This window comes from Seriola lalandi, unplaced genomic scaffold (assembly GCF_002814215.2).
Source record: "Seriola lalandi dorsalis isolate HSWRI2012SDOR001 ecotype SW California unplaced genomic scaffold, Sedor1 jcf7180002054249, whole genome shotgun sequence".
NCBI lineage: Eukaryota > Metazoa > Chordata > Actinopteri > Carangiformes > Carangidae > Seriola > Seriola lalandi.
The window spans coordinates 129,133-151,484 of record NW_019524802.1 but is presented as its reverse complement, the minus strand read 5'-3'; the positions used below and the strand labels follow the sequence as shown (position 1 = coordinate 151,484).

At 40.9% G+C, this 22,352-nt stretch overlaps 2 protein-coding genes across 3 annotated transcripts in view; both read left to right on the top strand.

Moving 5' to 3' along the window:
* Positions 1-123: 123 nt before the first annotated feature.
* Positions 124-18,621, top strand: LOC111653863 (bridge-like lipid transfer protein family member 2). 2 transcript variants are annotated; one of them, XM_023404586.2, is made up of 40 exons: positions 124-255; positions 804-930; positions 1,103-1,229; positions 1,384-1,433; positions 1,555-1,696; positions 1,776-1,894; positions 2,030-2,090; positions 2,164-2,362; positions 3,409-3,532; positions 3,646-3,770; positions 3,867-3,934; positions 4,033-4,169; positions 4,451-4,569; positions 5,013-5,206; positions 5,578-5,863; positions 6,210-6,415; positions 6,498-7,548; positions 7,654-7,845; positions 8,204-8,406; positions 8,619-8,737; positions 8,834-9,057; positions 9,528-9,718; positions 9,891-9,990; positions 10,126-10,325; positions 10,423-10,720; positions 10,800-10,957; positions 11,382-11,588; positions 11,958-12,057; positions 12,354-12,536; positions 12,631-12,752; positions 12,857-13,012; positions 13,375-13,496; positions 13,577-13,757; positions 14,082-14,168; positions 15,082-15,192; positions 15,285-15,420; positions 15,768-15,892; positions 16,599-16,700; positions 16,807-16,941; positions 17,251-18,621. In XM_023404586.2, the coding sequence occupies exons 2-40, from the start codon at positions 863-865 to the stop codon at positions 17,434-17,436; spliced, it is 6,714 nt and encodes a 2,237-aa protein (XP_023260354.1). In that variant the 5' UTR covers positions 124-255; positions 804-862; the 3' UTR covers positions 17,437-18,621. The 2 variants fall into 2 exon arrangements, with proteins under 2 accessions (XP_023260354.1, XP_087029659.1); XM_087173533.1 differs by having other exon boundaries at positions 126-255; positions 801-930.
* A 342-nt stretch (positions 18,622-18,963) lies between these two features.
* The window catches only part of LOC111653857 (ribosomal protein S6 kinase-related protein-like), a 7,229-nt gene continuing 3,840 nt past the window's right edge, over positions 18,964-22,352 (top strand). Inside the window, exons 1-4 of the mRNA XM_023404576.2 lie at positions 18,964-18,990; positions 20,229-20,489; positions 20,615-20,698; positions 20,792-20,860. Of these exons, the coding sequence (XP_023260344.1) occupies positions 18,964-18,990; positions 20,229-20,489; positions 20,615-20,698; positions 20,792-20,860 (441 nt within the window). The remainder of the gene's footprint in view (positions 18,991-20,228; positions 20,490-20,614; positions 20,699-20,791; positions 20,861-22,352) is intronic.

The window sequence follows — 22,352 nt, the reverse complement described above, 5'->3', positions numbered from 1 at the left end:
AGAATTTCCTTTGATGGAAGTGTGTGGACTGTACGTGAACTGCTGAATAATCATATATGTTTGAATGCAAAGTTAAAAAACAGTGTTTGCATAAGCAGTATGTGTGAAGGTGTTCCGGCTTTCTCTTCAGTCGCAGAGTCGCGGACCGGAGCCAGAGTGTTTACTCTGCTTGAGCAGAAAGCTAACTGTCATCTGAAACTGCTTCCTGCAGCGTAATGCGGTGCAACGAAAACCTAGTGCTTTGAATATGTTGGGGTGAGTGAGTTTGACGATTATTTGGAAGCTAAAGCGGTCGACAGTTTGCTACAGTTACCAAAAACAACGCTAAGTTAGCTGTAGCGTTAGCATGCTACAATGCTAGCACAGATTTCCTACAGATTTTTGGATGACGCGGCGGCAAATATGTTTAACTATTTCATGCGTGGTTAAATTGGGTTAATGCTACCAACCCTTCTCAGCGAGTCACAGTTTTGACACTGGCAGTTAACAAGGAGTAAGTATATGTGAAGTTTTTAGACGCTGTTGGGGGATAAAGTTAAGCTACGTGCTATTTCATGTTCGGTATGTAATTACACTGTAGTTAATTAGCAATGTTAGCACTCTGAGGCTAGCTGTTACCACTAGCCGAGAAACACACGAAAACAACTACCGTTTATGAATTTGCAATGCAAATGTTGCCTCAGACAGTTACAATGATAGACAGGTTATTGTTTGCAAGCAGCCGGCCAGTTACACAGCCAGAAGCATCTGAATGTAAGGTGCGTTAAGCTGAAGTAGCTGAATGTCTTCCTCTCTGACAGCAGTTGACACAGAAGCAGCCAGACCCATGTCCAAGATTTGGGTGTGAACAACTTGGGACACAATGTCTCTCTTGCTGATAGCCTTCGTCCTAATCCTGCTGCTTGGGATTGTGTTATGTGTCATTTTCAGGTAAGATATATGTGGGTTGCGTAGTTTCTTGAGTATCTATACGATTTCCAATAATACTTTAAGCAACATAGATTACTAAAATACTTTAACCTAACACTGCATACACTGGTTACAGGATTAACCAGATGTTTGCACAAGTTCTAAGATTGTCCCATTTGTATTGGGCTTGTAGGTGGCTCATATGTACCCTGGCTGTGCGGTTCTTCCAGACTGCACTGAATGCTGATCTAAAGATCAAATCAGTAGGGCTGTTTTCTGTCCAAGGAGTTAGTATCCAGTTTCACCCCCAGCATACTCTGGTAAGACACACTGTTTACACGACATTTATGTCCTGAGTTCATGCAGTGCAGCCAATCCCATGTCAGGGATACATGTTTGTGCACTTTCCCATGACATATCAAGGGTACTTTTCTATGACTTGGTGAGATATAACAGTGACTCTCTTTATGACAGGAAATTGACAGAATATGGATTTCAAGTAAACTTCTCAACCAGGATTTGCCGTAAGTTGTTTTAAATAAAACCTTAGAGCTACAGATGTTTTATAATCACTAACTAGAGCTTTTAATTCTTGTTATAGTTTGTTATAGTTAGTATAGTTATCTGTGTAATTGTGTTTTTCAGGAGATACTTGGCATTATGTGTTGGTGAAACAAGAGTTAGGATTGACCTGCAAGCACCACTGAAACCTTTGGTGAAGAAGAGCCATGGAAAAAAGTCAGGGAAGATTTCTGTCAGCCCCACAACACTACGCTTTCTGTCACAAGTATGGAGCCTCACTATAGGTCAATCTGTTGTTATACTGATTTGTAGACGACGTCTAATTTCCTGTCTTGTGTTCTCAGTTGCTGTCATTCCATGTCAGCTCGATCAATGTGATGGTACTGAACCTAGCACTGTCAGAGTCTCTATGGCACATGACTATCACAGGCATCACCTTGTTACTTGACCACCAGAGTAAAAGGTAACTACATCTCTTTTCTGTGTGTTGTTTCTGTCTACCACTGATCTAATTGAACTATTTATTTAATTTAAGCATATTTTCAAAAAATTATCTGAACAGGGAACATGCTGTCATTTTTAAAAACATTTTTTGCAGGTTGGCGTGGGACTTCTCAGTCGGGCAGTTGAGCAGTAAAGTGCTTAAAAGCAGTCAGTTGGTGAGTTCTGTTGCTGCAACTTTAATAGAAAGTTTTGGTTGAACATGTGTGACTAACCTGCTCTCCACTGTAGGACATATGTTTGGCTGAAGTGGCCCTGAGCCTGCTGCTGTCTGGAGATGTGACCCTACCAGATATGAAGCCCGGCTGTCTGTCCCTGAGTGTGAGGACACTCATCGCAGAGTTGCATGAAGGACTGTTCCTTAGCCAACTCCTGCTGCCCCCGTCTCCTGCAAAAAGTGTTCACGATACAGCTGATGAGCAAGCGCATGGTACAGTCTCTGAAATGTCAAAATGATTATTAAAGTTATGTAACAAACTAGAGATGGCAATAATCAGTCAGTCATGGGATGTTCATCTCAAAATGTCAATAAGGACTAGTTCGCTAATTGTAACCCACAATACCACCTTTGATCTTATGTTTTAGTTGACAAGTTATAATTTAACCACCACACAGGACAAAATGTAACAGACCCTCATGAAATGTTCATATAGACACATTTAGGGTTTGGGATATCATGCTTTGTTGTTGTCAGCCTACAAGACCATGAGTTGAGGCATATAGGCCTGTATAACCAGTATATAAACCATAGTCTGACCATTAGCTGGTTAATTACAGTTACAAATATATGTTAATCACAATCCTCTCTAATTTCATATGCTCAAATATACTCACAGTAAGTAGCCAGAATGATGACCGTGACAGCATTAATAGTTGTTTTCCACTGGCTTTACATCTAATCTTTTGCTTTATTCTAAAATGCCTGGATATTTACCATCATCTGTGATAGTTTTAGTTGTACTGCTAACCAGCAAGAAAATGAGGACAAGGTCATATCATGCAGCTCTGCTTGACCTCTGTAGGTGCTTGAAATGTCTACTTGCTTAATGATTAATAGAATTTTAACCTCCTTAATTACATAAAGAAGAAGTTTTACAATTATTTAAAAAGTAAGAGAAAGTAAGTCAGTTTGACATAACATAAAAATTCAAGTGTTAAATGTATTTTTCTATATATCTCCAGGTCTTTTGGCCACTGAACAACTGAATGAGAAATCAAATAAATGTTGTTGTTAAAAGTAGGTCAGACATGGTTAAAATTAGCAGTTCTGCCCATATAAATGCACACTAACAATCACAAGGTAAAAAAAGAGGAAATGACATATAAGCTCACTCGAGTATTTCCATGCAAACACATTCAACACATTTCTTTATCTGATATTCCTGTTAAGTAAGCTGCAACAATTTCAATAATACTACATACATAATACAGTAGATAACATTGTGATTTGATGGTATTAATTCTGTTTCCTTTCAGAGTATGAAAGCACTGAGTTCATCCAGACTGAGGCTGTGGAACGATTTCATCGGCTGATTCCCCACAAGGTCAATGTGGAATTTGATAATACAAATGTAACCCTGTCCATGCACAGCCAGAAAAGGTAAGTCAGTGTTTTACCATCAGCTGCCCACATTTTATGTTTCTACAGTTTGATTCCCTGTTGAATGACATATTGACTTAAACATTATATGGCACTTTTTCTCATCTGTATAGACACCTGAACTGGACTCTGAAGTCTTTAAAGGTCTCCTATGGACGTGACAATGAACAGCTTCCTCTTAAAAGCTTCACTCCTGAACTGAGCTTTCCCCAGAGCAGCCTGGAGCTCCTTCTGGAGGGTCAGTGGACATCTGGGCACCAGACGCAAGGCAGACAGAGTTGCATGAAGGAAAAAGATAAGAATAACATGTTCTTGTCTTTTTTTTAATTGGCAGATGGGCTTCTCCTCTCTCAAAGTAGGCAAAGAATCCTTTGTGTGAACACTCTGAAGACATCCCTGCAGGCAAGGAAGATGCTTGACAGTCACATCGTCTGGTCAAAGCTTCTTAAATAGATGACTCATAATTTTGACTTTTGTATCTCATGTTTTTGAAAATTTAGGTTACATCAATTGACATCTCAGGGTCATTCACTGTCTGCACTTGCATCATCCACTACCGTCACCAGGAATTCTCCCATTGGCTAAATCTGTTTCCATGGGAACAGCTTATCCACAGGAAAGCAGCACATAAAAAGAGGCAAGTTGCAAAAGCAAACTCAAAGGTTTAAATTAAGACTTAGGTTGGGGGCATTATAACCAGATATGTTCTTGGGATGATTGAGTCTGTATTGTGTCACCACTTTGCTTAAATCTCCCACTGCAAAGAAGCTAATATTCTAATACCTTTTGCTATCTTCTGTTTCTCATCCATGTGTTTTTCTGTGTGTGTGTCTGCATCACTCATTCTGTATTGTTTTTCCGTAACTTTATTGTGTTGTGTAGTCCATTAGATTATTTGCCCACCCTTATGTTCCTCAGGCACCTCCCTCACCTGGATGCTCCTGTGATGATCACTTCCTCTGTGTCCAATGTTAATGTGTCTGTTCAGCTGGGAGACACAACACCTTTTGCTCTAGGCTTCCTGTCAGCCACCGCAGGTACTGTAGGCCTTTCACATGCTGCACATACAGAGAAAGGCAGGTGAACATCATATGATCTCATTGCTACAGTGCGAAATGAGGTCATTGTTTCATTAAAGTATAACCTCAACACAATGCGTTACGAAATAGCACTTAATGTTATTACTCTACATCATGTGCAAGTCCTTCACTCCTATTACCGCACATTTTCCTTCAATAAATCTGCATGGTTTTTATTCTGAAGGAAATGTTTGGGACAGCTTTTTTTCAAACACATCAAACTAGATTAGATAAAGTCTCTTAAGAGTGCGCTTTAAATGTTACACATTAACTTGTTCTCCTTTTACCACTGTTGATTTCACAGCTTTTTATCCAGAAAGGCTTAAATAACTATAAATATATCTAAATATTTTTCCTCAAAGTAATGTTGAGATATGACTGCTTCCTCTCCATGTCTACAGAACTGCAGCATCTTCTTGACATTAAAGTTGAAAAGGAGAGCCCAGAGTCCCAGAATGTGCACCAGCGGGCCTCCCTGTCCCTGGACAACTTCTGGTGGAGAGTGGGTCAGGGGTCTCATATCCAACAAGCACCCCACCCTCCTGGTAAACATGTGTGGGGAGAAGCACTCATTTTAGACTCGCTCAGTCTTCAGGTAGGAAACACAAATAATCACGAAGCATTTAGAAACTTATTTTATTGACTGTATGATCATGCTTTAGACTAATTTTCACACGCACATTTTTTTGAAATATATAAGCAATAATGTTAATTCGTACACCCATATATCTACACAGCCACACCATTGCTTATCAGCAGCCTTCTCTAAACTGCCAAGTGTTCATCTCTTTTCTATTTTCTATAATTCTTTTCTTTGCATGATTTTTTTTAAATATAGATTTTGTGACTCCCCCAACCACAAATTAGATGAAAGACATTAACTCAAGTTTTTATGTTAATGAGTTAGTTAGTCAGAGGATTTATTGGCATTTTCGATTGCTAATGTTGATGTGCTTTTCTTTCTAGGGGAGTTTCAACCGATCTCACATGGAGTCTGGTAGCCAGTCTCCAAGTCTAAGTGTGGAGTCCAGTCTGAAAGGGCTTCAAGTGGAGCTTTCAGAGACCTGTGCACTGTGTCTGTCTCGCCTGCTGTCCCTTATTTGTGTTCCTGGCAATACGGGGCCACAGCGGTCAGATGTGCCCGCAGTGTCTCCGTCTGGTGAGCCCATCCCCTCCTCACAGCTACACCTGCTTTTTAAACTGGACTGCTGTCTGGAGGATGTTAATGTGTTCACACTCTCTAACCTGGCAGGTAAGAAGTTCCTTACTGAAAAGGTTTTGTTTACGATATGTGTATAGTGTACCACATTGTCATTTCACTGAAAAGACAATTACATTTCTTAAGTAAGCATTTTTATAGTCTACAGGCACTACTAAGTCAAACAACTCGTCTATATTTAGAGTTATGCTGTCTTGTTATACATCATAAACAATGACAAATTTGATTTGAAAGAAAGGAAAGGAAATGAAGAAAAGTGTTGCAGCAATTAATTTTAGAGCTGACCCCAAAATAAATGAACATGCCTTCCCTTTCTCTGCTTTGACTGTCCGTCATCACCTTAATTTATCATTTCTTTCTTCTCTTGTGTTCTCTATAGGAGCTGTGTCTTTGCGGATGGACACTGTAGGAGTCCTGAGCTCTGCAGAGAGCTCCACAGTGTCTCTACAAGGTGTGAGCTTATCCGCGGTCAAGGCGCTCACAGAGAACATGGAAGCATGTTGCCCTGCTGCCCAAACCTCTAACCCTGTGCTCAGACTCACCGCGATAGCCTTCTGTTACCACCTCACCACCCACACCTTACAGGTAATCAGATTTTTATAGGTTTTATTTCTCTGGACTGAGAGAGTGTCAATATTCATGTTTTGTGTTGTCATGTCTTAATCAGGTCCAAAGTGAAGAAGAGCTCGCTGTTGAATGGACGCCACCAGACCACATGGTCTTATATCAGCACATGACTGAAGCTCAGGCATGTTGGCATATGCTCTGTGGAGAGAAAGGAGAGGAGAGTCCAGTCAAACCAACAGAGAGTGAAGTTGTGTCAAGTCAGAGTAGAGGGCTGTGTGTTCGTGTGGAACTGGGCTGTGCTCGTTTAAGAGCCCATGTTAGTGAGCAGAACTATATTCTCCTACACACAGAAGCCCTGTCAGTCTCCAAGCACGCTGGCTCCATGCACATACGCTCCCCTTCACTAATCTTCAACTTTGATGGCAACGACATTGTCTCCTTTAAAGGACTAGATGTGGAAACACACGCAGAGCTGACTGAGATGCAGCTGCACAGAGACACTTTCCCCTTCCTCACCACTCCTCACAACAGTGTCTGGGTTCTCACTTGTCCTTCCTTGGCTGTCGAGTTCCCTTACCAGTACAATTTCTCAAACACCTTTGACAAGGCCATTAGTGTTCAGAAGTGGTTGAAGACTCTCCATCGCTCCCCGAACTGGGCCTCCGCTGTCCAACACCTGCCTCCTGACCTGGTCTTCAAAATCAGCCAGTTCTCGTTCGTCTTCCTGGACGACGTCTTTGAAATCAAGCTGCGAGACAACTACGAGCTGATGAAAGATGAGAGTAAGGAAAGTGCAAAGCGTCTGCAGCTTCTGGATAAGAAGGTGGCAGATCTCCGCAAGCAGCATGGAGAACTTCTGCCTGCCAGAAAAATAGAAGAGCTGTATAGTTCACTGGAGAAAAAGCACATAGAGATCTACATCCAGCGCTCACGCCGACTCTATGCAAACACACCCATGAGGAAGTCTCTGTTGACGTGGACTGTGTCAGACCTGGAGCTAGTGGTGCTGGCTGATCAATCTCTTCATGGGCCAGAGAGGGTGAGAGAGCAACTGAGGGACATTGACGGGATCAGTCCCTTCCCCAGAGAAGGACTCCCTCTGGTGGTCCAGTGGTGCCGTGCAGTCAAGTTTAAATTGGCTGCATTTTTGGGTAAGCAATAAACTGAAAATAAATGTAATTAAAGTCTTGAGAGTTTAGGCTTAACACAGAATATGCAAAATATTCAACCTTTTGACTGTCATTGCTTTGTGACAGTGAGAATTCGGGACTACCCTCGCTACCTTTTTGAGATCCGGGAATGGGACCTGTCAGGGCGCCTGATTGGGACAGAGCAGGATGGACAGGCAAGAGCTCATCGCAAAGAGATTGTCCCACTTGGTCCACCTTGGGGAGATGTGACAGTCCACAGGAATATGCCGCCACTGAAGTTCTACTATGATTTCAAATGTGAGTTGTGGCTGTAATGTTTGTTGCCATGGTATTACCCCAGACCAATCACAGCTTTTGAATGTGCAGTATCTACTTATGACTAAAGCAGAAGTCAAAACATATGTTAACATAGATAATAAGAGTGAAAACACAACTTTTCTTTGTAGCAGGTGTTTTTACAAAATTTGCGCATATACAAAACCAGACAATAGATAATAATTAATTATCTTTATGTTGGTGAATCATGATCAGAGTTAAGCAAAGAAAAAACACAATAGTCATTTTATCCTCAGTTTTTCAGCATTGATGTTCTGTAATGTGAGGTTCATTCTTTCATACATTTAAAGTTAATGTCTCACAATGAAACTTTTTACAGCTAACATCTCTCTCTACACAATCGTGTGGGGGCCATGTTGGGACCCTGCCTGGACTTTGATCGGGCAGTCAGTTGACCTGCTGACCAAACCCACAGTTGATCCCTCACCTCCCGTAGCCTGGTGGGACAAAAGTCGTCTCCTGCTGCATGGACACTGGGTTATGGACATTGATCAGGCCAATCTCCATCAGCTAGCTACAGAGGTAAAATACTGTGCACCTGACAATCAGGTTTTTCTTTTTGTTTATCTCCAGCAAATGTATTGTAGACTGTTAGTGACTAAGTATTTCTTCTTGTAAACCTTGTAGATAAACATTATTGTTTATTGTTAATAATTTTACAGTTTCTTTTTTTCTTTTAGTTACGTATATAAAAATGCATGATGTTAATTTTGAGAGTATTTGCACTTTTACAGGACCCTTATAACACTACAGAAAACCTGCACTGGGAATGGAATAAGCTGAAATTTGACTGGAACCCCGGACAGTTTGTTTTTAAAGGAGACTTGGATGTAAATGTCAGGACAGCATCAAAGTAAGTGAAGGCATCAAAGGTGAAAACAGTGTTTAAACTTTCATCTCTATTTGTGGAGAATCGTTCGGTAATAAAGTGCTTTGTTTTCTATACTAGGTATGATGATATCTGTTTTCTGCGTCTACCCAACCTGTGTATGACCCTTGACCTCCAATGGCTTTGCCATGGCAATCCCCATGACCACCATGCTGTAATGCTCTGCTGTGCGGAGAACATTGCAGACGTGACCTCAGGACAACCTCATGACTCCTACAGAGCCTTTCGCTCAGAGAACCTCAACCTCTCCATCACCATGGACCTTAACCAGCACTGTGGCACAGGTACATGTAACTCTATTAGACAGGGTAATTGTAGGTCAGGAAAAGTCTTAAAAAGCAATGAATTAAGTTTAATCAAACAAGGCATGAGACTGTATTAAAAAGTCTGAAATTTCATTCACTATTTAGTATTTTCTCTTGCCTGTTGTAGACAGTAACAAAGGTATACATTTGTTTGTGGAAGGCTTCGAAAAAATGATCAATGTGATATAAATGTTAATATCATGTACATCATAAATAATTGTTGGCCTTTTTATCCCTACTTGTTTTCCATTATTTTTTGACAGTATGACCATGCAAAGAGAATTAACATACATTTCTATGTGGTACTGAAAATTAATTTGGTTAACACTGAAGCAAAAGCTGGTTAGATGTTCTATCTAGCGAAGTTAATCCCACTGTACTTGAAAAGTATTATAAAGTATTGTATGTGTTTCTTATTGTATAGAGCTCTTTATATTTTATTTTTGTAGAACCCTGTCAGCCTAGAATCCTGCTGTACAGCAGCACTCTGCGCTGGATGCAAAACTTCTGGGCCACCTGGACGAGTGTATCTAGACCAATCTGCAGAGGCAAGCTCTTCCACAGCCTCAGGCCGATCCGCAAGAAGCTGGGTCAGCATTACAAACAGATGTCCTACACAGCTGCCTTCCCACAACTACAAGTAAGTGTTTTTTAGGCTGCCCTCCAGCAGTCCACTAAAATCTTGCTTCATGTTTTTACCATGAAATCTACATTTGCAGTCCGGTACCCAGTTCAGTATGTGCTTTGACCATTTACTAAGTGTTTGCTTATCTACCGTTAATATATTTTTCTACATATTGTGTATCTTTCAGGTGCATTACTGGGCCTCCTTTGCTCAGCAGAGAGGTATCCAAGTGGAGTGCAACAAAGGCCATGTCTTCACTCGAGGGGCACAGAGACTTATCCCTCAGGGTACAGCATGATATGATTAATGAAAAGCAACATGTTAATACTTACAGATGACTCAGATTAGACCCCCAACAGAGCATGAAGTGGTTTGTGTATTTTTAATGTGGATGCATGTGTGTCTGTTTATGTTTATCTCAGCTGGCACTGTGATGAGGAGGCTGATCTCTGAATGGAATGTGACTCAGATGGTTAGTGAGCTCTCACAGGTGACAGTTCACCTGATGGCCTCCACCTGGGATGAGACGGCTGACCACCAGATCAATGCTCAGGTGAAGAAGACTCACCTCCTCAGCCTCTCTTCACTGAGTTACCAGAGACAGAGCAACCGCATGGAGGAGGTAAAAGTCTAGAGATAGCTCCAGAGATGGCTTTAAACCTGTCTTTGTATGTTGAATATACTTATTATCAAGATATTTCTTTTTATGTTTCTGACAGGAGGTGAACCCGAAGGATGAGACTAATGCCTCTTACACTCACAAACTGCGCCTGGTGGATCTGCGTGCGTCATGGACCACCACAAACAGGAACATTGCCTTTGGGCTGTACGACGGTTACAAAAAGGCATCTGTACTGAAGCGAAATCTCTCCACTGAAGCTTTGAAGGGTCTGAGGATCGACACACAGCTGCAGACCAAGAAGCTCAAACGCTCTCCTTCCAACTACTCTCCCACCACAGCTCCTACCACACCTACCGTGCCCACTGTCAGTCGAGCAGAAAAAAGTCAAAATGAAGGTGAGAAAATTGCTTGACTTAAATACAGCCAAGTTATGTAAGGTCCACTAACCTCTTCCTTTTCCACTTCATTCTGTAGGAACATCAATGCTCCAGAAACTGATTGAGGAAACAGACAAGTTTGTGGTGTTTTCAGAAGAGGACTCAGGTGTCAGTGACCAGCTGTGTGGCATTGCAGCCTGTCAAACTGATGATGTCTATAACCGCAACTGGTTTATCGAGTTGGTCAACTGTCAGGTAACTCTTTTATTACATACTACTAATTATTGTTACGTTTGGGTAAAGGTTTGAGTCGTTTTTTTTTTTTTTTTTTTAATGTTAAATCCGTTACTGAAGGATCACGTGTTCTGCTACAGGAAAATCCAGTAAAGATGTTACGCTATGGTCACTGGCTGTACTTCATTATGTTTATGTCTAGTTTTGTTAAAGTGGAAAATAAAAGCATTTGATAACAAAAAGGAAAATCAAGTAATGTGAGCTTCACCACCCTACAAAATGAGCTGACGAAACTCAAACTCTGCGAATGAACTCAAAAATTAATATTTCTTTAAGGTTTCTCTCTATGAGAAATGAGGTTTTCTCCCAAACCTGGCTTAACAAACCCAGGTTGATTATCTGAGTGGCCCAATGTTTTAATCCTCCTCTATTTTGCTCTACCCAGATGATGTTGCGAGGCACAGAGACAGCAGGCTGTGTGTTGGTGTCTGCAGCAAAGGCTCAGCTGCTGCAGTGTGAGCACCACCCTGCCTGGTACAATGATACCCTGAAGCAGAAGACCACCTGGACCTGTCTGCTGGATGGCATGCAGTACTTTGCCACCATGGAGCCCAACCCATCTGAGCAAGAGGATAGGCAGTTATGGCTGGAGGTAGGAACAACTCTCACCTGGTGTCAGGGTGTTTAAAACAAGTACAACTTAGCTTAGTTATAAACACAGTTTTTCATCGATGTAGAGTTTTGTTTCAGTTGTGTTACATTTCCTTCTGACTTTTATTAAATAGAGATAATATGATGAGAAATGCTGGATGGCAATTCACACTCTAAACAACCCCAACAATTTTCGGAACGCTTTTAGAGTAAATATGCAATAGTGAAAAAGTTAATGTAGAATGGTGTAATACTGTTTAAAAAACAATTATTCAACTGTATGGCAACCAAAGCTAAACAGTAATTCACCTGTTATGTGCAGTGCTGTTCATGCTCTGAATTGCTCCTTTTTGTATGATGATGAGTTTAGGTGAAAAATATAGAGGAACACAGGCAGCGTAACCTGGACTCAGTGCTGGAGCTGATGGAGAGTGGCCAAGCCGTGGGAGGAATGGTTAGCACCACTACAGGTATGGCGCTACTTACCTTAACCCAGTATTGTTCTTCTTTTCAACATAGTTTTTGAAATATGCACTGCTGAACAATTACACCAAAGTGTCTCTACAGCTGTAAAAAATACATGTCTGAATGCACAAATGGTTGATCTTGTTTATACTGTATGTTGAGAAATAAAGCAAATATCACCAAATGTCTTCAATGCATTACCCTGTCGTGCCACATATATTTTTCTCCATGTATACCTGTACAGCGATTCTGATTTCCTATGCTATTGCGCAGTAACACTTCCTCTTTTCAATAACCGTAGACTGGAACCAGCCAGCTCAAGTGAACGAGGCTCAGCAGGTTCAGCGAATCATCTCTCGTTGTAGCTGCCGGATGCACTACATCAGTTACAGTCACGACATCAACCCAGAGCTGGCCACACAGATCAAACCACCAGAGCTGAGGAATAACCATGAGAAAGAAGACCTACTGAAAAAACAGGCTGGTATGTCTGGTTACAAACAGTATGTCTTGAATCTGCACTAGATTGCATATGCTATGCATATAATTTAAATAGTGTTACTTTGTTATTTTTCCAGGGGCTGTGGACACCTTCACCCTCATTCACCATGACCTTGAGATATCCACTAACCCTGTCCAGTACGCTATGATCCTGGACATTGTCAACAACCTGTTGTTACACGTGGAGCCAAGACGCAAGGTAGGATGGAGCATCAGTTGGCAAATGGTCAGAATATTTCCATGTCCTTACCAGTGTTTCATCTTTGCTTATGCCGTGTTTTTTTCCCTGTTTGGTGTGTCCAGGAGCACAGTGAGAAAAAGCAGAGAGTGCGTTTCCAGCTGGAAATTTCTAGCAACCCGGAGGAGCAGCGAAGCAGCATCTTACATCTCCAGGAGGCTGTCAGGCAGCACCTTGCTCAGATTAGACGCCTTGAGAAGCAGATATACTCCAACATCAGGGTGAGCCACTCATTGCTGCACCAAAATATAATTCACCACCTAAATTAACACTGTTATTTAAAGCTCTTGGTCCATCTGAAGACATATTAATTGCTGTAAATATGATGTGTTAACATGAGCTAATCAGCTAAGAGAAAAGGCTTGGTCCGTGATGTTTTCAATCTACATTGACTGTTGCATTTACAACACTCATAGCAACTAGGGCAATTTGACAGTTTAGCATAATTGTAAGCTAAGTTCATTTGGGTGATAAGTCTCAAACAAATGTGCCAAAGTCAGACAGTGAACTTTGTTAACTCATACACTTAAATATGTACGTCCAAACCATCAAACATACACATTCTTTATTACTCATCCTGTAGGCACAACCTGAGGAACAGAGTGGTGATGAGCTGAATGAGATAAACACAAGACTGCAGAACCAGCTAAACCAGGAGAAGAATGACATGCAGATGAAGAGTGAAGAGCTCAACATTCTCATCAGGTCTCATAGCAGCGCTCATACACATGCCGTATTGTGAAGAGGTAGCTGGCACACAGGTAAAAATATATTCTTTCTTCCAGGTGTTTTAAGGACTTCCAGCTGCAACGTGCAAACAAGCTGGAGCTGCGTAAGCCTCCAGAGGATGTGAGTGTGGTGAGGAGAACGGAAATTTACTTTGCCCAGGCCCGCTGGTGTTTGACTGAGGAGGATGGCCAGCTTGGTATCGCTGAGCTGGAGCTGCAGAGATTCATGTACAGCAAGGTGGGCGCAGAAAGCAACTATGACATTAAGGGGTTAAACGCAACTGACTGATGATGGCAGTCCATCCAGGCTTTACAAATATGTTCCTTGGCTTTAGCTCTTTTCCAGCTTTCTCTATTTCAAGAACGGTCTGAGAATAACAGGAAGGATATTGCAAGTTATCCTACTTTTGAATTTAATTTGATTTAAAATCTAACTGCTGATAGGCAATTTGCACTTCAGACAGTATGATAAAATTTCTTATTCCTGACATGTCCAGTATTATCCTTGGTCACTATTGGAGGGTAAATGTTAACCAGTTTGTGAATACTTTTTCCCCCACAGCTAAACAAGTCTGATGACACAGCAGAGCACCTTTTGGAGCTGGGGTGGTTCACAATGAACAACCTGCTACCCAATGCTGCATACAAGGTAAATGAGTAACTCAGATTATTCAGATTTGGTTATTTAGATTTTTTTTTTTTTTTTTTCAATTAGCAAAACAAAAACTGATATTCATTTAATTTGATTGTAGTAACTGGCTATACTCTACTCTAAAACATGGGCCACATTATGACACTGCCTCTTTGTAGCCAAGCACAATGACACCTATGACTAACTTTTTAAATCTATATGTTCAGTTTGATGCTGTTAATTCAACTCTGTTTTTACGTTAAGGTTGTAGTTTTTTTGTTGATATTGTACTGGACTGCATTTTATTCAAATGTGTATCATGTTTGTAAACGTGGTGGGCACAATATTAGAAACAACAGTATAATGCAGTCCCTTTCAACACCACTGAAAAAAACAACCTCAATGATAAACATACATGTAAACTTAAATTAACACCTCTCTGATAGTGTCAATCAAAACGGAACATTCCTATCTTTGCAGAAGTACAATTTGTGGCAGAGCTGCTGTATTATATTCTATCAGATTTTGCAGGTGTACCTAATAAAGTGGTGAATGTCTGTATATTAACATAACTGAAAATACAGTGTTTACTCACATTTATGACTCTGCCTGGTTTCCTCTGTGCAGCGTGTGAGGGTATGTACACTCTTGGTACAGTGACAAGACTGTGATGTCTGTGTTGACTCCATCTTGTTTCAGAGTTTCATATTCAGTGTTGCATGCAGACTCAAGGATTCATTGATGCATGTGCCATTAAAGACTCATTACAAGTGCACTTAAAACCTCATGTTTTACATTCTGTGCTCATATCGTTAACTATTTGTGCTTTTTAAAATGTTTTCAAAATGATATCAGAATACAGCAGGAGCAGTTGCTAGGGCTTCTACTATATGCTTTCTGAAGATAAGATAAACTCCCTTTTGTTTTATAGGTCGTACTTCGTCCTCAGAGTGCCTGTCAGTCAGGACGCCAGTTTGCCTTGCGCATCTTCAGTAAAGTGCGCCCCCCTGTTGGAGGAATCTCAGTGAAGGAACATTTTGAGGTGAGGTATTTCACACGCAGCCTCTCTGAAACATGTATACTGTATTTTATTGAAGACTTTTTTATGATAACAAACGCCTTTTTTATCATCAGGTGAACGTGGTTCCTCTCACCATCCAGCTGATGTACCAGTTCTTCAAAAGAATGATGGGATTTTTCTTCCCAGGAAGAAATGTTGAGGAGGAGGAGGTCACTGATGAGGAGGACAAATTCAGATTGGTTACAACTGGTACGGTTCTGTCAACAGTATAAATATGACAGCAGTAAGCTGAGTAGCACTTAGTCTCCAATGTCTTTGTGTGATCACAACCCTGCAACCTGCCAACTAGGCGATCAATAATAGTTTCCATGTTCTCTTCCAGCCGTGTGCGTGTGCGTGTGTGTGTGTGTGTGTGTGTGTGGTGTTGAATTATCCATTACTGTGTGTTATGTCATCCCTCAGAGCTATTAAAAGGCTCTGTCACTTTGGATATGACCTTGAAATATGTGCGTGAGAGACTCAGAGGGAGTATAAGGTGTAGGTTGCAGAGTCACCCAGAGGTCACAGTGCTGATGCTAATGTGGTCTGTGCCGCAGGTATCCCTGTCAAGCCTCGGCAGTCATCAGAGGACACAATGGGTGCTATGGGCCCCAGCAAAGGTGTCGGCCAGGGACTGAACCGCACTGCTGGGGTCAGGAGGTCTTTCAGGAAGCCTCCAGAGGTATTCACGCTTTTTTATTGATTGTTTTCTGCATAACTAAGCTTTAAGAATAAGCTTTTTAAACTTTATTTATATTGTTTCAGTAGCAAAATAAACTCATAAAACTGAATATAAGAACAGAGCAGGTCATCAGGGGCAACATAAACTTCATACAACATCAGGAAGCTTTATGTTAAAAAGATCTCTTCTTTCCAGATTGACCTGGTATTAACTGAAATGTCATGTCCTCCCATGGTTAGAAGTCCTGCTATGTTTGGCCAAGAGCAAATAAACTAGAATACAATTAAATATATATAAAAGGTAATGATGGTGAGGTGGAATATCAAATTGAGACCATTTCAAATCCAAGATTCCGATAGCGCACAAATTAAATTCAAAAGATTTTGGCCTCATAGAGGTACACAATTTTTAATTGTCCATTACACATACACTTACCCATACAGTTAGTGCATTTACTCAATAGAGAAGGACGATGTAATTATGACAACACAGGCTCTAAACAAACATAATACATCAAGGCTTGTAAGAACTTGGAAGAACGTGAGGCAAGGCAACCAACATACAGTGGGGTCCAGAAGTCTGAGTCCACTGAATGGGAAAGTGGTCTCACACGTTTGGACCCTACTGTATGTAAGTGCAAGAAATAAACAAGTACTTTTGTTAGTCTTCCTCAAAGATAAAACATTTTATAATTTCCTCTTACCAGCACCCTGTTGATGACATCGATAAAATGAAGGAGCGAGCTGCTATGAACAACTCCTTCATTTACATCAAGATTCCCCAAGTGCCCCTCTGTGTCAGCTATAAGGTGGGCTCCTGTGCATAACAACTGTACACTGATTCTTGTTCTTCGATTCTGTCCCTGTTCATCATGGTGGATAATGGACTTGTAATGAAATGTCCGTTTTCCTCAGGGAGAAAAAAGCAGCGTGGACTGGAAGGACCTGAACCTGGTTCTGCCTTGTCTGGAGTACCATAACAATACCTGGACTTGGCTCGACTTTGCAATGGCTGTGAAAAGGGACAGCCGGAAAGCACTTGTAGCACAGGTACACAAACTGTACTTTGGATTCCTCTGCTGGTTTAAAACCACATAAGCTGCTATTAAAGGCAGACACCATGTTGTGGTATGTTATTAAAGATTACGTCACCACAATCTGCTTTCTTATCCTGTTTGAAATCAATCTGTTAGCTATTTTCTTCTGCAGTTTAAAGTTATCCTTCATTGTAGACTGTGCTCGGTTGTTTTAATTTATTTACCGTTACCAAGAATGACTAGGAAGAGAATATCCATAAATTTGCCCTGATAATGCAGAGTATTTATATTTATAAGTCGTCCTTTGTGCTCTGTTGCTCAGATGATAAAAGAGAAGCTGCGTCTAAAGCCGGCTTCAGGCTCAGATCTGCGAGGGAAGGCGTCTGAAGGGAAGTCAGACAACGGGTTGCAGCAGCAGGAGGAAGATGAGAAGGCACGGCTCCTCATCGGCCTCAGCACTGCAGACAAGAGCTCCAGCAAGAAGAGCATCTTCAGTCGGCGCAAGTGACACAACAAACACTCACATTTCACACCAAACCTTAGCTTAACTGGATGATCCACCGCAGCCGCTGAAACACTCCCTCAGTACAGGGATCAGGGAAAAGGCAGACTGTGTTAGGGTCAGAATATCTGGCTTTGGGAATCACAATGAAAAGGGAGATGGTGGAGCATTTGTTTTATAGGTAGAGGGGATAGTTTACTATATCATATGAGCCTGCTGAACTTAAAGAAACATTCTGGAGGTTTTGTTTTTGACTTCTGATGTGTGTCAGATTTGAATTTATGCCCAAAATCCCTGCAGGGAACTTGAAACACCTCCAGGATTACCAGGGTGCCATATTGACCAAATATATATTATCTTCTTTATTTGTGTGCCACTAAAATGTCACTCTGCATTTCATACACTCTGCAACTTTTAAAAAAGTGACCACTTAGGTTGCATTGAATGTAGCGAGGAAGATTTACAGTACGTAGCTAGCACTTCACTGTTACTGCTTCCTCTGCTTCTGTAAATGCAAGACTGAGAGCAACTTGTCCTGCTGGCTCAGGAACACACTGTATTTCAAAAAAAAAGTCTGCTAGAATAAATAGGACTCAATTGAAAGCACTTTCAACGCTGTCAGCTGTACAAAATTTGATTTTGAAATGCCATAAATAAATATATCAGTATGTTTTATTAATTAAAGCTTATGGAGGTTGTTCATGGCTGTATGACTGTGACTGACAGGAAGGCCTGTTCCCACTAAAGATGCTATTTTATATTTTACTTGTGAATGCTGCGTCCCTCAGCTAGCTGTTTTACTGTACCTCACATCAGTGCAATATATATCAAGAACAGAGCAGCAAAAACATTTCATGTGCTGTATAATGTGGCACCCGGTTTGACGGTATTGTGGCAACAAGAAATGTGTTGCAGCTAATCGCTGAGTGTATGTTTTGTAACTTTAACACTAAAGCACTTTTTATGCAAAGTATTTTGATATTTTTGTAATCACGGTTGTTTTCTGTTGAATTACTTGTATAACTGCGCTGCTAAAGCCTGTTATTACAGTCCCACTTCTATCAGAGAAGAAGAAAAACTGCCCTGAACATTTCAATTAAAAGGATGATATTGCAAAAGCCTATGTGTTCACATTTCTATCAGCTTTGTGGCTTAATGTTTATCTGTCAATAAAAGCGTTATAGTCTCTCAGTGGTGCATTTGCGTTTGAATTTTTGTGCGGAGTAAAAAAAATAAAGGGGCAGGTCTGTGAGTCGCAGTAAGTTGGGGAACGGAGGAATGATCGATCATTAATGTGACAGCTTTAACTGGAGCGGAATCGAGTTCTTCCCGCTCTGGATGACTCTCTGCAAACACCCTGCAAACATTTCTCTCTCCTCAAGACACATAAACACACGGACACGTGGATGTGACGCGATGAATTGGACCTTGCGCTTCTGAATCAAAAAAGGATGCGAGAGGAAAAGCTGAGGCTGCCGCTGTTTTACTCAGATTTGAGTGAAATACTTTGGTTTGTTTACCCTCGAGGATGTGATGGGCAGCGACGTCAGTAAGAACAAGGTGAGTCAATCAGACTGGAGTCATTTACATGTAGATGTAGATGTGAGCTGTAAGGTAAAATACCAGGTGCTAGAGAACTGCTCGTGTTTTGGATGCAACGTTTTTCTAATATTTTAGGGTACAATTACACAAAATCAAGCCACTTGATTTGGATTTTTAAAACGAAGGCGGTGGAATGTGTATAAATCCATGTTTTGGCGATTGTCCATGTTTGTAAGAGCAGTAAAGTGTCCATGATATGTTTGTGTTGGTTCACGGCTCATTGCTGTGCAGGAAACATGTGCACACGTCATAGTGAAGTCTTTTCTAAAAATGGAGCTATTGATTAGTGACCTTCCCTCCGACCTGCAGCATGAGGGTCAATAGGTGCTTGTGCAGCACTGATAGAAATGCCTTTAGCCGATTAAATTTGCTTTACATGTCATTAGATTTGGAAAGCGTGTCAATTACTTCATTGTGTTCAAAAGCAAGTGACTACACAATTTGATTAGACGCAAATATGAAGCTTCAGGACACTTTTCTTTTACACTTGACGCCTTATTAATGTTATACTAATATTAATAACTGCAAACCTGTTGACTTATTAGAAAGAGATTTATTTGTTATGTTTGAAAAAAGTTGCAAACGAGCAGTGATAAATAATTTAATTTTAATTTAATTTAATTCAAAAATTTATAATTGGCAAGGCAACAAGGATGTGCTTTTTAAAAAGCAGTGGTGAAAGAAGTACTCAGATATTTTATAGTAGGCCTATAGGTGGTAAAAAAGCTTATTCAAGTAAAAGTATAGAAGTTTTATTAGCAAAATGTATTTATTACTACAAAAACACAGGAGTATGGCCTTGTTCAGAATGTTATATTATTATGTATTAGATTACATGACTTATACACTGACATATAAGCAGCACATTAATGTTGTAGCTGATTGAGAGCGAACTAATTCTAACAACTGTATTTTCAGGTAGTGTATTTACAGCCCATTGCTTATCTGTATGTAACAATGTATATGGATGGTCCATGTTAAATCTCATTATATGATTTCTGTGAAAAATCTTAATCTGGAAAGTAACTACAAATGTCAATTGAATGTAGTACAATGAAATATAATACTTGGACTTTAAGTATTAAGTAACAGTAAGTAGGTAAAAGTACCTCAAAATTCTACTTGAGTAAATGTACTTGACAACATTCCACCCCGATAATGAGCTTTTAATTCTTATTATCCTTTTTCCTTTCTAGAAGGAGGGACCAACTGCCCCGCGTCGACTCAGTCATGGTTTCCTCTCAAACATGGGGGTCTCCATGGCTCACAGACTCGGGCACTCAGCAGTATTTTCCCAGCCCGTGGGACTGGATGACAGGCTGCCTGCCCCCGGGCTAATGTTGGCTCCGGAGGACAACGCTGGGACGTCAGACACGGACAGGACTCCTCCAGCTTATATCTCTGTCTTTCTGCCCGAGTTCCCACACCGCAAATTTCCTGGACAAGAGCATTTCCAGGTACTCTGGACCATAGCGTAGGACTGTTGAACAGAACTGATCTTTAGGGCAGATGTTGCAGTTCATCAGGGAGAGTGAGGAAAAGTAGTGGAAACAGTGAGATAACTGTACTTCTGTGCTCACAGATTCTGGGCCTCATAGCTAAAGGATCATATGGACCCATCATTAAAGTGAAGGACATTTTTAAGGAGAAGATCTATGCTGTGAAGGTTAGTTGAGCCATAATAACCAGGACTATAACAGCCTTATACTCTATATGAACGTAAAATATGTCTTGTGTCATCATTTTCATTTTTGTGTAGGTTCTACCAAAGTCAGAGATCTTGAAGCATGGAGTGCTGGAGCAGTCAAAAGAGGAAGTCATCATTCAGGTATATCACAGAGTAAAAATCTTTGTTGTGGAAAAAGGTATCATGAGGTAGAAGCACTGTTATTTACTGTTCTTATACTTATGCGAGAGCTGCAAGAATTAATCTGCAACTATTATGATAATCGCTTTATCATTTGCTATCATTTGCATTTTTACTGCTGAGAGGAATGTTTTACTTGCAGTTATAAACAAAGGACAAAGAGGAAATGTTTACTCCAATGAAAAAATTAAAAAGCCTGATTACTTTTCTCTTCTTTGCCGAATGACCTGATATCTTAGAGTTTGTATGTGTTGACAAACTGAGGAGCTCTTCACTGAATTGGACTTACACTCTGACAGTACACTCACTGAGCACTTAATTAGGAGCACCTGTACACCTGTTTGTTCATGCAGTTATTCAGTCAGCCAATCATGTGGCAGCAGTGCAGTGAGTAAATCATGCAGATACAGGAGTTTCAGGTAATGTTCACATCAAATATTACAATGGGTAAAAAATGTGATCGCACTGACTCTGACTATGGTGTGATTGTTGGTGCCAGGTGGGCTGATTTGAGTATTTCGGAAACTGTTGATCTCCTGGGATTTTCACACACAGCAGTCTCTAGATTTTACTCAGTGATGCAAAAAACAAAAAACATCCAGTGAGCTTCACTTCTGTGGAAAGTGTTGAGAGAGGTCAGAGGAGAATGGCCAGACTGGGTGGAGCTGACAGAGAACAACTGTGGTGAGCAGAAAAAAGGTGGATGAACTACCACTACCAACTGCCTTGTGTCATTAGTCCAGGCTGGTGTTGGTGATGGTATGATGGTGTGAGGAATTTTTTTAATGGCACAAATTGGGCACCGTAATACCAGTCGATGAGGCACTTGATGCCCACAGTGTACCCTCTTCTAATGGCTACTTCCAGCATGATAATGCTCCATGTCACAAAGCAAAAGTCGTCTCAAACTGGATTCATGAACATGACAATGAGTTCAGTGAACTTTAGTGGCCTCCCCAGTCACCAGATCTGAATCCAGCAGAACACCCTTGGGATGAGGAAGAACAGGAGATTGGCAGCATGAATGTGCAGCTGACTAATCTGCAGAAGTTATCTGATGGGATGAGGCTGTTTTCAGAGCAAAAGAAGGAACTACTCGGTATTGGTATGGTGTTCCTAATGAAGTGTTCAGTGAGGATACAGTAAAGCACACAAAGCGCAAAATGACTGAGTGGGTATGTGGGTATGGTATATCGAGTACATGTGTCTGAGTATTTTTAGGGCTACAATCAAATAATCAAATGATCACTGTGAGATAAATGACATAGTTTCTGTTTTCCGTCCATAAATAAGTCACTCACTCATTTACATGGTATTATCATGGTATCCTATAGGAAGTTCCCTGTGCATCATTCATTGTTATATTCACTCTCACTCCGTGTGTGTGTGTGTGTGTGTGTGTGTGTGTGTGTGTGTGTGTGTGTGTGTGTGTGTGTGTGTGTGTGTGTGTGTG

Excerpts from the sequence above, each read along its gene's own strand:
- LOC111653863 (XM_023404586.2), top strand. The coding sequence starts at position 863 with ATGTCTCTCTTGCTGATAGCCTTCGTCCTAATCCTGCTGCTTGGGATT. Across the intron at positions 4,170-4,450 it reads AAAGCAGCACATAAAAAGAG|GCACCTCCCTCACCTGGATG; the intron begins GCAAGTTGCAAA and ends TATGTTCCTCAG. Across the intron at positions 5,864-6,209 it reads CACACTCTCTAACCTGGCAG|GAGCTGTGTCTTTGCGGATG; the intron begins GTAAGAAGTTCC and ends TGTTCTCTATAG.